We start from the raw sequence: 18,093 nt of genomic DNA on the forward strand, positions 1-18,093 counted from the left end.
CAAGACAATAGAGATACATTATACATGCTTCTAATAAATTGATGCTTGCGCGTGCAATTAGGTAATAAACTATACAGTGCATGTTTAATTACTCTTAGCTAAATTCTGTTAAGAATTCTTATTGATATTTGTTATTGTCATGCTTTTATAATTTGAACATATATATATATATATATATATATATTATATACCCAGAATTTGTAAATATCAATAATAAGCAAATAAACTGATTTTTTAATAAAAAAAATTATAAAGCTAACGTCAGCTTAGTTGATGCTTCACATCTACGTTGGCTTTAAGGTTGATGCTATTAGATAGACCTTTTCTATAAAAATTTAGCTTTCCAACTTTATGTTAGTTTTGTTGATTTATAAAAATTTAAGACATGTATTAAAAATTGATGCTAGTTAATGTTGACTAACAAGAAATTAGCATTAAAAATTAACTTCAACCAATTTGCGTTGATTTTGACACTAACACAAAACTAATGCTAAAATCATATTTATTGTTGATTTTGCTTAGTCAGCGTCGACTTTTTGAGGGACCCGGATCCTCTCCAAAGTGGTGCTCTCTCCCGCACAAGCATGACCTGTTGGATTAATTCAATAATTTTGATTTCAAAAGAAAAAAAAACGCAAACAAGCAAATTGAATGCAGGCCAGCGTTTGCCGTATTTTTCTTAAATATGTTGTTGGATTTTTTATGATTTATTAAATTTGTACTAGAAAATCTCTACTTAGATTAGTTCAGACAGAGAAGACCATCAAATAAAAATCAGAATTCTGAGAAAATGAGAAAAAAAAATCAGATTCCAGCCCTAGCTATCTACTAATTCGGGGAAGTATGCCATTTTTTCAATGAGAAAAACATAAAAAATATTCAACGAGAAATGTCACATAGATGATATAATAAAACTAAATTGATTCAATAAAATGTGGGTTGGATATTTGTCAGTGGTCCGTTTGCATGTCTTAACACTGGCATAGGACAAATTAAAGGCTCCCCCTCCTACATGAGTTAAAGCATATGTTCACAACAAAAGTCAGCATAAACTAGTAAATATGTTAATTAAAATTAAAAGTTCACACGAGCTATTTCCTGTTTGAAATTTTGAACCGTCGACTTCACTGTCGGATAGGTAGGGGGATACAAATGATCCGGTAGGTATAGCGAATCATATTGTATAAGGAACATTATTACATTTACTATTTGATTAATTAAATTTTTGAATTTGAGTTACAATTTCATAGATATTTAGGATGTGTACTTCTCTGGAATAGTGTCCGGCGATTATTTTTTTTTATCAATAAATATTAATTTTGTTAAAAATGTTAGTTGGGTTAATTATTTAAATCCACCACCTTTTTCTTTCTTTCTTATTTTAGGTGTTAATCTTATATCTCATTTGATGATCAATTAGAATTGAGATTTACATGTACTCACCTCACCTAAGCCGAGAACTAGATGGAGAACGGGTGACCCTTGAACTATGTGATTGTAAACGTTTACTCTTTCTCCTCTCTCAAACGCTAACTTGGCGTGAGAGTGTTGTAGTTATTTCACTGCTGTTATACACGCTACCTCCATCGAGCTCGGTCACTGTACTCCATCGTTTCTGATGAATATGCATGGAATCATTAATTGAATGAAGCATTTGCTGTATTTAGATATATATTAGTACGATATATAGTTTAATCTCGATATATAGTCCAGTAATAAAAGTTTCTAATAAATGTTAACTTACATTATTAAGGTAAAACTCTAATTCTAATTAAGAAACAACAAAAAACACATATGATACTGTATCTAATTAATTCCGTTAAATATTGCAAGACGCAAATCATTGTAATCTCTAGGTGGGTGCACATGCATGCTAAGATGAAAACGTTATCCGGTTTCTCGGGGATTTCTGAAAAAGATTCAAAGTACTTTTTCTGACAAGTTGAAACGAAAACAAAAGTCATCGAGGAAAGTGAGGTGATCCCTCAATCTGATCCAAGGTTTTGTTGTTGGTGTGCTGTTTCATGTTTTGGAAAAAGGGGCGTGTGAGTGTGATTAATTGAGTTGAGGGATATATTGAATGGCTAATATGAGAGGTGGAAACGCAGAAGGATCTTTATGTTGTTGGATGGCGAAGGATTTGTTTTATGCTACAACGTGTTTCTCTCTCTTATCTCAAAATGTAGAATAGAATATAATATTTACTTATTTAGTGGTGAAAGTGGTTCAGTCCAATGCAACCAAATAATGGCTCCATGATTAACCATGCATACAAAATTCCTTTATGCTTGCACGTGTGTGTGGGTCTCTCATCACCCCACCACCTAACTATCTATATCTCTCTCTCTCTCTCTCTTTTTTTTTTTAAATTTAATTTTCTTCAATTCTATTCTTCTAATTAATATATATGTCTTATGAGCTTAATTATATGACTATAGAAGTAGTCAAATGTATGGTTGTGTACTTGTACATATATTGTATAGATAGATGGATACGCAAACGCAATAGGGTAGTGTAGTTGGCCACCGTTGGATAAAGGGGCTCACAGTCACATGACCACTCTCCCCTAAACGACATTGGCCATTGTGTTTCTTTGAGCTTTCGCGTTCATCAATGAATGAATGGGTGAACTGAATCATTCCCAATAGCTGGCGGTGATCATGGCCCCTCCCAATCTCCTTTTTCAATTTAAAAATAATTTCCGACCATTTATTTATGTGATTATGCTTGAGGATCTTGTTAACAATTTTTTGCACCATGCATTTTTTATTATAATAATTATGTTTGAGCCAGATAAAACTATTATCAACAATAAAAGTTTTTTTAGTGCAACCGTATTTTAAGTATATATCAAATACCACCTATTTTTCACAGTAGCAATTATGTTTCGATCCAAACAATCTCATTTTTTTAGTTATTCAAAAACAATTTTATTAATTGTTAATTACCTCAAGTCCTCAACTGTTAGGATAATGGTTACAAAAATTAATTAAAAATAATATTTAATGTTATTAACATTAATAAGAGATTTTTTAATAAGTTTTTTTTATTAATTTAAAACAAATATAAAAAGAATGTTATTATTTAATTTTTTTTAATATATAATAATAAATTAATTGAAAATATTATTTACTCTTCAACTATAAATGTTTTCAAATATCTTTTAATTTCTCACTATGTAATCATAATAAATTTTAAACACATTTAGTATTATCTCATAGTTAAAAAATATTTAAAATATGAAAGTTGTATGATACAAGTTTTTTTATTATGATTTATATGTAGCACGATATATAGTTTTTTTTTAAAGAACTACATGTAGTTAATATCTAGGTTGAATATAAATGACAAAATATTTCCTTTAAATTTTTAGCGTAATTACGTATAATCTTATATTTTAACCCTTTAATTAAGTTAAAATAATCTCGTATCAATTATCAAATAATTATTACTTTACATTAGATATTGACAAATTATTTGAAGAACCAGCTATTAATTAATAAAAAATAATTACTTGAAAGATCTCCACGGCAAAGTTAATTTTAACAACTTCCCGATTTGTGTGGAAAGTGTCTTTAAAAAATTAATTCAAAAAAACTAATATAATCTGACTTCGTACAAAAAAAAAAAGCATCTTCTAAAACTGTTTTTGGGGTGCTAGCTAGCTCTTTCAAGATTCAACTGTGCATTGTCTAGCCTCTTAATAAACTACAAGAGTTGGGTAAATCTTTCTAATTCTTCTTGTAATTTAATTATGTACATGGAATTGATTTATTTCTCTAGGGACCTTCTCACTGATTGGAAAACAAAGTCCAAATGTCTCGAGTGAAATCGGCCATGCCAATCCCATCTTCCTTTAGTGGCCAAATTTGGATGTTTGCGACCTCATTCCCAAAACCAGCACAACAATTGCTGTTGGACTTGATAGGGACCCAACAAAGCACAGCTCTACTAACCCTTATAACACACGAGAAAAACATATATACCATCTCATTCTCATCTCATCTCATTCCTCAGCACCCTTCCATTAGTGGGAAGAAAAAAAAAATCCATCATTGATAATGCTTAATAATCATCACACGTAAATAATACGCATACACACTAACACAGTTTGGTGTCTTATGAAAAAGTTTCAAAAGAAGGCAGACCAAGTCTAACGCTGGTTTGACAAAGACCCTCTCTTTCTTTCCATGTTTTTCGGTTCCCTTATCCCTCATAAAGCTTTGTTAACATCCATACAACAAATTAGAAAAGATCACAACACAACACCTCTCTTTCTCTCCACCAAAAAGAAAAGATCATAAAGCGAGAATTTCACATACACATTAGTCTTCAAGACCATCTCAACTGTAATAATGGAAACACATCATCAACCCCAAAAGAACAAAGAAAACGATGTGCAAAAGATAACTGAAGAAGGAGTAGCAATAGCAAAGCCACCTTCACCATCCTCTTCCCCTTCTCACGAATTCTCCTTCACAATCTCTCTCCATTCTTCTAACACCACAATCCATGACAAATCCAAAACTCCACCTTCTCTTGAAGTAGATCTATCTCCAGCAGATGATATTTTCTTCCACGGTCACTTGCTTCCTCTACACCTCTTATCTCACTTCTCTTCATCACCTCGCTTTTCCACCAACTCCGTGGACAGCTTCACACTCCCCATCAGAGAGTTCTTAGAAGACGAAAAACGCAACAGCTGCAATAGCTGCAACAGCAGCAACATCACCATAGATAGCATTACCAACAGCAACAACATAGAAGACCACAACAATAGAGTCACAAAGGAAGGAAGTAAGTCCAAGCCTAGTTTCTCATTGTTTGGTTTATCAAAGGGGCGTAAAGGGTGTCAAGTTAGAGACAAAGAAGATAAAGAGGATAACATCAAGCACAAGAAGAAACTCGGGTATGATGTGATGCATGCACTTAAGAAGTACTTGAGAATGGTGCAGCCACTAGTGCTTTTCGGAGGGAGAAGAGAAAAAGGTCGGTTCCATGGACAAGCTTATTCTCATTCGGGGAATTTGATCCGGAAAAACAAGCCTGAATTGAGAGGAAGAAGAGGCGAGTATTCAGCACCAGCATCTATGAGAACTTCTCCAACAAACAGTGGTCTTCTGCTAGCAACTGCTGCTCTTCCTCCTGCGAATGACAGCACCATGGAAGAGTTGCAAGCAGCTATTCAAGCTGCAATTGCTCACTGCAAAAATTCTATTGCCAAAGAAGAGAAGCTCAGTTGCTGATACACGTGGTAGATAATATTTTTTTTGTTACTAGTTGTGCTTACTATTGTTATAGTTTTTGTATGTTATATTTTAGTAATGTAAAATCTATGCCTGAAGATTATTACACTTGGTTGCCAATATGTTACTTATTGATTACTAACATTTGTCCACTCGAAATTTATTTTTTTAAACAATATATATATATATATATATATATATATATATATATATGTTGATTAACTGATAAACATTGATGATCGATAATTAACACATTGGTAACTGAATGTAACTCTAGTGTGGATTTTTACATGTGGATATAATATTTCTGTATTTACTAATTTGCACCCAAAAAAAATATTATAGTATTTATATTTTAAGTAATTTTAGGCATAGAAAAATTCATGTTCTATTATGAGAGTTTGAAAAGAAGGGCAAGTGTAAAAAGTATAAGTCAGAGAAGATTGATGATTTGTGTCTTCTAGCATATAGTATCTCATAAAATTCTGAAAACTCTGGCAACCGAGTCTTTTTCCATGATGAGGTGATAGTAACAATTGTCCCACACTAGGGCCTCTTGATGAAAATGGTAAAGCTAGAGTTGGGTTTTTTTAAGTAAAATTTTAAGTTGGAGTGTCATGATCATGGGAAAAAAATTGACTGTAATTAAGATAATTTTACTTCGTCCAAATCAATTAAACTAGTCAAAATTCAAAGTAACTCCCGGTTCGAGAAAAAAAATGCATTAAGACTACACTAATGCAGAGAATGGGAGTGCTTATATATATTAACATATAACTGTTACTATAAATTTATTTAATAAAAAGGCGCTGAACTCTATACATGGGAATTCTCAATTCTGAGATTCCAATGATAAGCATATACTATATAGCAGCTAGAGACGCGTCAGAAAGTTTCAAGTCTAAACTGCCTATGTTTTCTCTGACATATTCTCCTAGTAGATCCATAGTGACCAGAGCGTTTTTGCATCGATCTGTTATTTTTCATTTTCATTTTCCTCTGTCGTGGTTATTTTGTTTAACTTTTTCCTTTGAAAACATGTCCAATCGAAACATATTTGGACCCGATCGATATATTAGATTCCCCGCCAAATAATCTGCTTTACCTTGTCACAATCATGTCCCATTGCAAGAAAGACTGTACTCATGGAACCACGAAGGTGAGGTTACAACTGTCACTGACTTATATGTACGTAAAGGGTGGGAACATGCTCTTTACAGGCTTAACAGTTAGGAAAGCGCAATCTAAACCAACCAAATTAAGCCTATAGTCACAACAAGGAAAACTACATATCATTATATCATTATACTATAGTTTCGAATTTAACTACTGAAATACCTACATTATAAAGTCAAAAAGGTCAAATCAACTTTTTCGTAGCTCCCTACACATGAAGACAATGAATGAAAAAGGTACTGGAAGCTAGGAGGATTTTTTATCATAATAATGAATAATGAATAATGAATAATGAATGAATTAAAGAACGGTCGTGAATGGATAGGGATGGCATGGGCAAAGAACAATTAAAGGAAGGCCATAAAGTTCCAAGTACAATTATTTGAAGTTCATATACTATAATTCACATAAAATATATATTTCCCTGCATCTAATAATTATAAGGAGAGACAGTAGTGATGATAGACATAAGGGTCATGCTAAGAATTAATTATAAACATAATGATGAGCTTAGAAATACATATAAATGTGGGCAAGTATATGGTTACAAAATGTTAGCATTATGAAAGAGGACCACCATCTGCGCGCGATCGCTGTTGTACTACGAGTCAAATTGGAACAAAATCCCATTCTCTTTGCAAAGTGCATGTGTTGTGTTTGACCATTCCACTTTAGTATTAAGCTGGAAGCCACGCACAACATACGTCACGGAGTAACCGTTCATGTATCTGGTAATAATTAAGTTAAAGATGTAACTGGATAAGTTCCACTGCTTCCTTTCTTGTGCATCAGAACGCATCAATTATCAACAAAATAAACTTTCTGCATCAAATGTTAAAATGAGTCAAGTTTCAATGATGTAAATACTTAGTATTCTAACCAACAAGTTTTTGGTTCGGATAATCTTGAGTTTGATCCCTTAAGTAAAGTCTCAGATTGAAACTTGTGGATAAGAAAAACTTGGTTAAGAAGATTTTTAGGCATAGGCTAGTCAACAAAAAAGGTAGTAATACTATGCACTAATGAAAAATTGATAATCTATATTTGTTCTAAATAAAATGATAACTTTTTAAGATGGGGGATTGAGATTCACGAGCGGGTTAATAATTGTTGCTTCTTGCACCCCAATAATTGCTTCATGCACTTCTCTAAAATATTTTTTTCACCTTTCAGATTGGTCAATTCAAAATGTAAAAGATGTAAGTGTAACCAATCCTATCTTGAATGTAAAACTACATTCCGGTTGGTCAATAAGATGCAAAACGCAATAATCTTTTGGTGCAGGAAGCAGCAGCAGCAAAGGTGAGCCTAATGACCCAATCCTATTAAGTCCACAAACACAAGGTGAAAATATGACCATTTCGTTTTTGTCCCTCCTAAATGACAGATCATGCCATGCTCAATTTGTATTTAAGTGTGTTGGACTGAAATTTCTATTTGTTCATGCAATTGGGTCAAGAGACAAATGACCCAAAAGCCCAAGAAGAAAACTATCTACTGAACAAAGTCCTAGTATCATTTTATCAGTTAAAACAAGCAACAGACAGAGGGTGGAACATAATTTAACTAGCGATCTCCCATGCTAATAAGCTAGTGACCTAATTAATTTGTGACAGGGGAATGATATTTGGACATCTCATTATTCTAAATGATAGAGCAATAATACCACCAACAAGAGAATTTGACTACGCAAACATGTCCAAATTGGATCTCCCACTCCTGAGCAACATTCTTTGATTTTCACTCCCCACAGGAAAATCGGAATGAGTTTTTGGGCATGCAGAATCCAGTAAATTAATTGCACATCAAGAATCAGACTCTAGAATGATGTTAGAGAAACCTCGGCTTCAAGGAAAACAAAAGGCGATGGCTCAACACGAACGATGGAGCAAAAACCAATATATAATTACACGAAAACATTAGAATATAACAGCTCTAATATGATTGTGAAATGACCCACCACAATTTAGATGTATATATCTAGCACAAATCCATCCGTATTAATTAATTCAGGTATTCGGAGTAGCTTGCCATGAATTTGTGTGTTTTGGTTTCTACATTATCCTGCTTTAATGCACCCCAACCTCAACTCGAGAGAGCCAAATCAGAGGTTGGAAACCGTACGTAGTGGAGCGAAACAATATATACTATCCAATAAGAACATATAACGTTGATTCAAACTGGTCCTACAGATAGAACATATCCCAAGTCACATGATTGTGTCCATTTCCGAGAAGAATAATCTATCGGCGCAGCCATGCATCCGCAGAAAAGTTTGTGTTCGCTCGCTGTGGTCCCCTTCCTTTTCAAACAAAACAATTAACCACCTAACATTACATTACTGGGTTGTTGACACATGAGAGAATCATAATCAGACTTCACTCTCTAGTGGTCCTCACCCAAGGCAACTATATTATTAGATCGATTCATTGGAAAGTGACGGTCTTTACATCAATTTAGAAAGAGAAAATAATTCGATTAAATATAGTAATATTAAAAATAAAAAAAATCTTAATCTTTATAAAATCATTTTGTGTTGTCCACAAACTGGTTAACATTTTCTTAGCAAAGGATATAATTATTTGTCGATTCAATTGGGTAAAATTTGTTGATGAAAATAGCAAGAAAATGAATATAGCTTTACATCCTTTCTAGTTATAAGCTATGTTATGTATAATAGTGTTATCTTAGGAATTGAGGATGAGTGTTAGTTATGTGATGTGATTTGATTTGTGTGTGAAAATGGTGAAAATGAAGAAGCGTGAAGCAAGCAGCAGGATCGAACGGTGCGAAAAGAACCAATGAATCTGAAAAGCGGGCCCCACATCCCGCCGCGACAGGCACTTCCTTCCCCGATCACTTCTTCGTCTTACACTGCCGGATCGCCTCCTTCAATATCTATTCTCAAATTTAATCACTTCCTTTTTTCTTTGTGCTCGGAATCGAAACAAAATATCCTTTTTCCTTGACGGTTATTCATAATTCCGCGATCCACATCTTCCCCATACTCCACCCCTGATTTTATAATTACCATCACGTCCTACAATTCTTTCTGAATTCGTAAGGACTTTAATTATTCATCCATGTTTTTTCTTAGATACATTGAATTTATGAGGGAGGATGCAAGCGGTGGGTAGAATAATTAGTCAGGGTGTGTACACGTTTTCGGGGCCGTTTCATCCGTTCGGTGGCGCCGTTGATATTGTGGTGGTGGAACAGCAAGATGGAACTTTCAAGTCCTCTCCTTGGTACGTTCGATTTGGCAAATTCCAAGGGGTTTTGAAGGCAAGGGAAAAGGTTGTTGATATCTGTGTCAATGGGGTGCAAGCTGGTTTCCAAATGCATCTTGATCATAAAGGGGAAGCCTTTTTTCTCAGGGAAATCGATGCACAAGAAGAAGAAGCCATTTTGATGTTTCCTTCTTCTTCTGGCGATGATGCAGATGATCAGACTCGCTCTCACTCTCTCAGGTCCGAGAGTTTGAATTATGATGCTGCTGCTGAGGTTGTGGGAAGGACTACTAGCTCTCGCCGCTCCCGGATACTTGGCCTTGTGTTTGGGAGAAGGTCTTTGAAGAGGGAAGATGGTGCGGGTGTTGGTGATGGTGATGGTGTTGGTGATGGAATTGGGAACAGGGTTGGTTCCTTGGAGCGCGCCGAGATTGCGGCTAACTTGTTAGACATCAATTGGTCCACCAATCCCTCCGCTGAACAAGGGCAAGATGTTATTGCTAACCCGTCTGGGGATGGAGAGGTGGTTGTGGAGAATGGCGAATTGAATGAGGAAGCTTGTTTTGGTGGCGAGTGTGACTTGAATTGGAAGGAAATTGTGTATGACATTGCAGAGTCTGATGTGCAAGTTGCATGTGTGGAGGTGGAGGTTGAAGCATGCGTAGAAAAGGAATTGAATGGAGAAGAGGTTTCTATTGATGCGCCGGGTGAAAATAGTAATGAATCATCATCAGAGACTTCCAAGTTGGGAGTGGATTGTTCTAGTGAACAAGCTCATGAGGTGATGTACCTTGCTGGCCCAGAATGTGAAGAAGTCCATGTCCATGTCCACGATGAAGTCTTGCATGGTGCAACTGTACTGCTAGCTGAGGTAAATTGAAAAATTCATGGACAAGTAGCCTTCACCTATGGTTTTGGCTTAAGGAATTGGAGATAACTAAATAGTACCTAAGCAAATAATGTTCTCCAATCAGAACTGGCTATATAATATATAAAACCGGTTTCCAAGATGCCAATTTTGTTTACTTAGATGAAATTGATGGCTGCATTGACGGTCAGCAGCAGTGGCCGGGATAAAATATCATACAGCCAATTTTGATTGGTGAACGACAGCACTAGTATTTATGGTACTATATTTAAGTTTTGTCCGATAACAAATGACACTAAATTCCTTACATGGAATTTTTTAAGTCAACTGGAATAATTAAAGAATCATTCTCAATCCCTAAAATACTTCTACTAATCCAGTAACCTACTACTTACTATATAAAAAAAAAGTATTCAAACTTTTTATGTTCTTAAGGTATTAAATGCATTTACCCTTTTCATTTATTACTTTCTCACAAAGTATTAGGAGGTTCTTGTAAGAGGGTATACCACTGTAGCATTGCTCATAATTACATCAAGAAAACATTTACTTTGTTTCGGTTGACACTGACACCCTAAAGTTATGCTTTAGGATACAGAAGCTGAGGAAGTTATTGAGAATGCTGATCTTGAGTCTCATTCTCGGATTCAACAAACAGATAGTTCAGATTCTGATGATATTAGGTACAATGAGGTGGTTGTTGAAGAGCAACCAACATCTCCAAAATCTCAAACTGTCAAAATGGGCCTAGGACATTATTCAAATGAGAAAGTTGAGCCAAATTGTATTATCAAACCTTCCAGTTACAGCATCTTGGCTGACCAAGCCTTAGATGACAATAATATGAAGGACAAAGATGTCTCTAGCACACTATCATCTCCTCTGGATTCTGTTGATGATTCTTTACCTAGAAAAGCATCAAGGAGATCATCATCACCAAGTTCAGAGGACGAAAATTTCCTTTTTAGTGGCCATGACAAAAGTGTTATCAATGATCGATTCGAGAGATCATTCTCCCCTGAACATGTAGATAAAGAAGATCATGTTTCTTATGGGAATGACAGTGAAAAGTTAACAGCAATATCCAATCCCATAGACATTCCTATGAACAAAGCTGCTGGGGAGGAAGTTGTGCAGTTTTCGGGATCCTTGCCAAATATTTCTTCTGGTAGTGACATCATGGTCGAACACAATGTTCGATATCCTTTATGTCAATCACTGGACTCAAAATCCACATCCTTGCCATGGGCATTTCCTGGAAAAGATGACTTGGAATGTCTAAAATCAGACGAAGACAAAGGAAACCAGTTATCACATGAAGGGCAAGGTGCCAAGGATTACAATGATTCTGGGGAACTCAAAGGTACTGTTCTTTATCTTCCCCTTGGTAAGAGAACTTATATAAGTTGTCTTTCTACTGAATTGAAAACAATCCATGTCTTTAGATAATATTTCATCTCTTCTAGTAGTGTACTGAATATACTGTTTTTTATGGAATGATAATTGCTATACATTTTATAGCAACAGGTTGTAAATTTCACAGAAGATTCAGAAGCGACTTTCTATTTTGAACAATAATTTAGTTTGAGTAGACTTGTGTGTTTTGTCAGAGCAAAATGAAGGGTTTTGTCATTGTTGTAACTTTGAAAAAGGCTTTTCAAACATTAAGCTGTAGCCTGTAGGTAGTTATTATACTGATTTATCGTTTATGCGAACAACAGTCTCTGTAAACACTTGTTGTGTGAAGGGATGGTAGCTGACTGTACTTCTAAAGCATTCAATGCCGAATATCTGGTTGGTAAATAAATCTACTTCTCTGCATCCTGGGGGATGATAGGCTTGTTATTAATATTGGTTATCATTATTTTCCATGAGATTTAGGCATGGTGTCTTTTGAAAGCCCGTATATATTTAAACTGAAAGGCATGATACCAGCTGACCAAGTTGAGAAAAATCATACAGGAGATCCATCAACACGCAACCCTTCCGCTGGTGGAAGTTGGAGAATTTGGCCTTTCTCCTTGAGGAGAGAAGGATCTAGAAAGTCTATGTTGCCCCCTTCTCCAAGTGATTCCAAAAACACTACTTTTGTTAATTCTCCAGAGAATACGATTAGTACTGATATGAACAAAAATGAGCTCAAACCCAATTTAATGAAAAAGAAGGTTAAGGAAATGACTCCAACCTCTGAACAGCTAGCCTCGTTGAATCTGAAGGATGGGATGAATACTGTAACCTTCACTTTCTCTACAGCTGTGCTGGGGAAGCAGCAGGTAAATAATCATGAATTTCTATAATTTTATTTTAAGAACATGAAGTTTACTTCTCGTTTCCTTTTATGTACATTTCTTCAATTGAAATCTCTCTTCTACTTTTATTTTTTATTTTTTATGTTTGATTAACAGGTTGATTGTCGAATATATTTATGGAAATGGAACGCTCGTATAGTGATCTCAGATGTGGATGGTACAATTACAAGGTGAGGATACATCTTTTTGAAAATGAAGCTGTTTTTAAAATAGATAATGCACTCAGACAACACTCTGGTTAATATTCATTCTTTTAAAAGTTGTTTTTCTCTGTCATTTTATTTGTTAATTTGATGTTATCTGCCACATAAAGATAATTGGTATCTACCTAAAATTATGCTCCTCTGCAATCTCATTTAAATCTTAGAGCTGGTTGACTTCTTTTTCTTTCAATCAAATATGTCTTGCCGCTATCAAGTGAAAAGATATCCATGATATGCTGTATTCCTCCATGAGCTTAACAATCCATGCTTTTCAGACCTAGGAGTAACATATCACACCAAATTTCTTTAAATATATGCCAGGATAAAATCTATTCTGCTATATATCAGTAAACTTCTATTATGTGATGTTTATATGGTGGTAATTGGCAATCAATTAGATTCTCTATGGATCTTGTTTCTTTTGAGTCCCGAATGTTGCTTTTCCCTATCCTTTTATCACTTGAAAAAAACTGGGTATGGACTTTCCAACCTTGTTTTCAGTTTATAGTGCTTACGGGATTCCAACATCATAATTCATCTGCTTTGTTCAGTGTGTTCAGTTGCTTGCTCCTAAAACAACATATGAATTTTATTTCATGTTTTTTCCTTTATCATTTAGTTGCCTTTTTGTTTTACTTCCTGTCATACGCTTTTTAGAATTAGTATGCTCTTGCTAAAATGTCTAATGAAAACACAATACAAACATTAATCTATCAACTTATCAAGCTTGGAGTATATATCCAATAATTTAGTATCATTAAGGGGTACTTGTAGTAGATTGCCCTTTGAACAATTATGAAAAGCAGGGCATATTTTCTGGTGTTTCTCTTCATGTTTGCTTCTTGTTGGTTGAATTTGTATACATATATTTGTTTACCTTGTGCTTAGACTCATTCTCTTATAAGCTGAGCTTTTAACTTAAAAATTTGTTTAAGGGAAATTAGACATGTAAAAGTTTCTAATGGTTTTAAAATACATGGGTTCGATTTCTAATGAAGAAAAACTCTATGAGGCAGTTCTTTGATTTGTATTGGAATTTTATGGAAGAAATTTGACCATAATTTATGTTGTTTGGTTGGTAAGTGTAAACCCAATCAGGCTTATGAACTTATTGGAGTTTGACATACCCTGTAGAAGGAAAATGTCATTCACTTTGGGGTTATTAGATAATCGAGCTAGACAACCTAGGTTGTCCAGTTGCCAATCAACAACCTGAGTGGATGTAAAAATTTAAGTAGATAAAGATCCTTGTTTGGTCCGCTCTACTAAAATATTTAAGCAGGTATAATTAGTTTAACAATTACGATTAGACCTTTAAAGTTGAATTGATTGACAATTTATGGTACTATTTCTATGAGAAAATTTGAGGCCGAGCCCTGGTGCAGCGGTAAAGTTGTGCCTTGGTGACTTGTTGGTCATGGGTTCGAATTCGGAAATAGCTTCTTTGCATATGCAAGGGTAAGGCTGCGTACAACATCCCTCCCCCATACCTTCGCATAGCGAAGAGCCTCTGGGCAATGGGTACGAAGTTTTCTATGAGAAAATTTACAATTTGTAGCAATATCTTGGCCAATTTTGAGATGATAAGGTAAAGTTAGCATATTTAGGGGAAATTGTTTTTGTTGGAATGGCAAATACATTATGAGTAGGTACATAAGGAAGTAAGACAAGATGGACAACACAACACAAAATAAAATTGTAGAAATTGTTTGAATTTGAATACCCTTTCCTTCTTGCTTCAAGGACTTTTAACATCCTGATAAGCTTTTGCCGAATAGAGTCCATGTATTTTGCTTCTCTTCTGTTATTTTCAAAAGATCTAACTCTAGTATGAAATTGTAATTTCTTTATCTTGTTTCATGTCTTACAGGTCAGATGTTCTTGGTCAGTTCATGCCTTTGGTTGGTATTGACTGGTCACAGACAGGTGTTGCACATTTATTCTCCGCTATCAAGGTTTGCTTATCTTGTCCTTGTTTTAGATGTTTTGAGACTGCTACAATATGATAATGTGGTTAAATCCTCTGAATACACTGATCATACATCATTGCATATGGGCAGTTTTGGGGTAGGTATGCTCAAACCAAATAATTGGGTTGCTTTATCTGTTAAAGGCACTAAATTGCTTATATTCTAAAAGTTTTTATCATTCTAATATGATTAAATTTTTAGGAGTTTTATGATGGAAACTGTACCTATGTCCTTCCCATAACAACTATCCTTTGATCTCTTTTCACCCTGTATGGTGTCTCATGATCTTTTCCCTTGTCGATTTCACATTTACAGGAAAATGGTTATCAACTGCTTTTTCTCAGTGCTCGTTCAATTTCTCAGGCCTATATTACACGGCAATTCTTACTAAACCTTAAACAGGTGATGTGTAAATTTAGCAATCAGTTTCTAATCCATATGGACAAAAATATAAAAGGAAATAAAGCTATTTACATTTTCATTTTTATTTTGTATATTGCAGGATGGAAAAGTTTTACCAGATGGTCCTGTTGTTATTTCCCCTGATGGACTTTTTCCCTCTCTATATCGAGAAGGTAATAACTCTGCTTGTGTTTCTTTTCTGCTGCTTCTTATTGTTCCCTTTCTTCCAATCTAACACATCACTGTGTCTTCAGTTATCCCCCCCCCCCCCCCAAAGAAAAGTACTGAACTACCGATTTCAAAGAAATCCTACTTGAATAATTAAAAATTTCTCTTGACGAATGGGCAAGTTCTTTGATGAAATTCAAGTATTTTAGCTAAAGCAGTCTGCAAAGCCTGTAACGAAAATCTGGAGTATGGACTTTTGTGCCCTGCTTTTACCTTAAGTGACATATAGGTTTTGTATAATAGAGATTGGAAGGCTATACTATTGTACTAGGAACCTCTAAGAATAGTATAAATGTGCAAAACTTCGCACCCCATTGCCCGGAGGCTCTTCGTTATGCGAAGGTATGGGGGAGGGATGTTGTACGCAGCCTTACCCTTGCATATGCAAAGAGGCTGTTTCCGGATTCGAACCCATGACCAACAAGTCACCAAGGCACAACTTTACCGCTGCACCAGGGCTCGCCCTCAGTATAAATGTGCAAAATTGAATAAAATAAAAACATTCAACTTTTATTCCCTTATATCACATGAAAACACAAGCAGTGTGGGTCATTTTGTTAAAAAGATTACAAAGTGACTAAGTTTTGGATTTCTTTCATGGCATGATTTCTGATTTTGTTATATTCTAGTTCGTATAAGACACCACCATGTGGAGCTGTGGCCAATATATGTACGACTCTTGTATGATTTTTTTTTCTTATGACTCATTGACCTCTTAATTTTGATGTATATATACGAGAGTGTGAGGATTCATCAAATTTTAATTCAAGTCTGTGTATGAAATGCCCTGGTCTTGCATTTATAATATTTTGGACTAAAACATTTTTTTTTCTCATCTATTTCCAGTTATTAGGAGGGTTCCTCATGAATTCAAAATAGCATGCTTAGAGGTTAGTTTCCCGCTGCTACATATTACAATGATCATATTACATTCATAATGTTATTAAAGTCTATTTGAATTTTTATGTCATCAGGACATCAAGGCACTTTTTCCTTCTGATAGCAGTCCATTCTATGCTGGTTTTGGTAATAGGGATACGGATGAAATCAGCTACCTTAAGGTTGGAATTCCCCTAGGAAAAATTTTCATTATTAATCCCAGGGTAAATAAATCCTTCTTTTTTAAAAGTAAAAATTTGCTTCATGCTAGAAGTTCCTAAAATGTTTGAAGTTCGTCAAACCTTTCTTATTTTTAAGTTCGCAGGGAGAGGTGGTTATAAACCGCCGTGTTGACGCAAAATCATATACTTCTCTGCATGCTCTTGTGAATGGAATGTTCCCCCCTACGAGCTCTTCTGAGCAGGTTTAATCTTGAAGAAGCTTTATTTTTTATTCTCTTGTTCATAATGCCTGTCTTGGGGATTGTGTTCCTCAAATTTTTTTCAGTCTTCCTAGAATTTAAATTTCAAAGTAAAGCATGTTGAGTGTGAGAGCTGGCTGGATCTTTTTATATTTTTCTGCGGTGTGATTTATCCTGGTTACGTTATTATGCTTTTTAATGCAAGTTTCATTCTATTAAGGATTTTTTTTTGTAATCTTGGTTACCTTTGCCCGTTTTCTTGCTGAACCTTGTTTGCAGGAGGACTTTAATTCATGGAATTTCTGGAAACTACCCCCTCCTGCCATAGATATTTGAAAGGGTCCCATGGATTTTTAGGCTCAATTATGCAGCCTAGATATGAATGGGCGCAGGCGGTGCTGCTCCAAAAATTATATGGGTAAATTTATCAGCTCTACATAATCTATCCAGACTCTAGGATTTAGTTTTAGTAATTAGATACTTGATCTATTTTGCATAGGTTTTTAACTCAAGTGTTTCCTCTAATTTAATCAGAAACTTTATAGGTAAATATCTTTACAATTTTCTAGTATATGTTCAATATTTCTCCTGGAACTGAAGTATTGAAGATATTATTAATATAACTAATTTTATTATATACTTGCATGTCATGGTGAAGTATGTTTTGCCATCACTCCGTTTGCGCAATTGTTCATGCTACTTCATTATGTTTTTGTTTTTTTGCTAATACAGGTTATGTATCTGAGCCCAATGAGAACCACCTGATTCTGTTGATGACTTGTACTGTGGATTGATTAATCGGAACGCATAACATAATTTGGTGGATGGAATTCGTATGAAAGAGCAAGATGGAACTTCTTTCCTGTTTGATGCTGCGAGATCAGATCCATTTTTGTCCTTGGTTAGTTATAATGTTAACCGGTGACCACTAAAGTCATGGAATCACACACACATTTGATATCATTTCTTGATTATAGATAGATTCGTGCACAGTTAAGTCCTTTTCATTTGACTGCTAACTTGTATATGTATGTAATTGTGTACTTGAGTGATGCCTCTTCAGTTTTATTATTCTACCATATAGAAAAGTTTATGCTTGTTTTCATTCGTCATTTGTTCTTATTGTAGAACAATTGTAAATGGACACTCCAACCTTTGACA

The 18,093-nt window shown here is 34.8% G+C and overlaps 2 protein-coding genes across 5 annotated transcripts; both read left to right on the forward strand.

Moving 5' to 3' along the window:
* The first annotated feature begins 3,997 nt into the window (after positions 1–3,997).
* Positions 3,998–5,390, forward strand: LOC100811295 (BRI1 kinase inhibitor 1). Its single transcript, XM_003523551.5, has one exon. The coding sequence runs from the start codon at positions 4,356–4,358 to the stop codon at positions 5,244–5,246; it is 891 nt and encodes a 296-aa protein (XP_003523599.1). The 5' UTR covers positions 3,998–4,355; the 3' UTR covers positions 5,247–5,390.
* Positions 5,391–8,886: 3,496 nt separating this feature from the next.
* Positions 8,887–18,093, forward strand: LOC100811824 (phosphatidate phosphatase PAH2). Of its 4 annotated transcripts, none has more exons than XM_006577956.4 (12): positions 8,888–10,523; positions 11,112–11,883; positions 12,483–12,793; positions 12,926–12,999; positions 14,903–14,987; positions 15,318–15,404; positions 15,505–15,577; positions 16,479–16,522; positions 16,607–16,693; positions 16,837–16,935; positions 17,212–17,350; positions 17,665–18,093. In XM_006577956.4, the coding sequence occupies exons 1-11, from the start codon at positions 9,543–9,545 to the stop codon at positions 17,266–17,268; spliced, it is 2,670 nt and encodes an 889-aa protein (XP_006578019.1). In that variant the 5' UTR covers positions 8,888–9,542; the 3' UTR covers positions 17,269–17,350; positions 17,665–18,093. The 4 variants fall into 4 exon arrangements, with proteins under 4 accessions (XP_014629936.1, XP_014629937.1, XP_006578019.1 ...); XM_006577955.4 differs by having other exon boundaries at positions 8,890–10,523; positions 16,607–16,735; XM_014774450.3 differs by lacking the exon at positions 17,665–18,093 and having other exon boundaries at positions 8,887–10,523; positions 16,607–16,735; positions 16,830–16,935.

This window comes from Glycine max, chromosome 4 (genome assembly GCF_000004515.6).
Source record: "Glycine max cultivar Williams 82 chromosome 4, Glycine_max_v4.0, whole genome shotgun sequence".
NCBI classification, from domain to species: domain Eukaryota; kingdom Viridiplantae; phylum Streptophyta; class Magnoliopsida; order Fabales; family Fabaceae; genus Glycine; species Glycine max.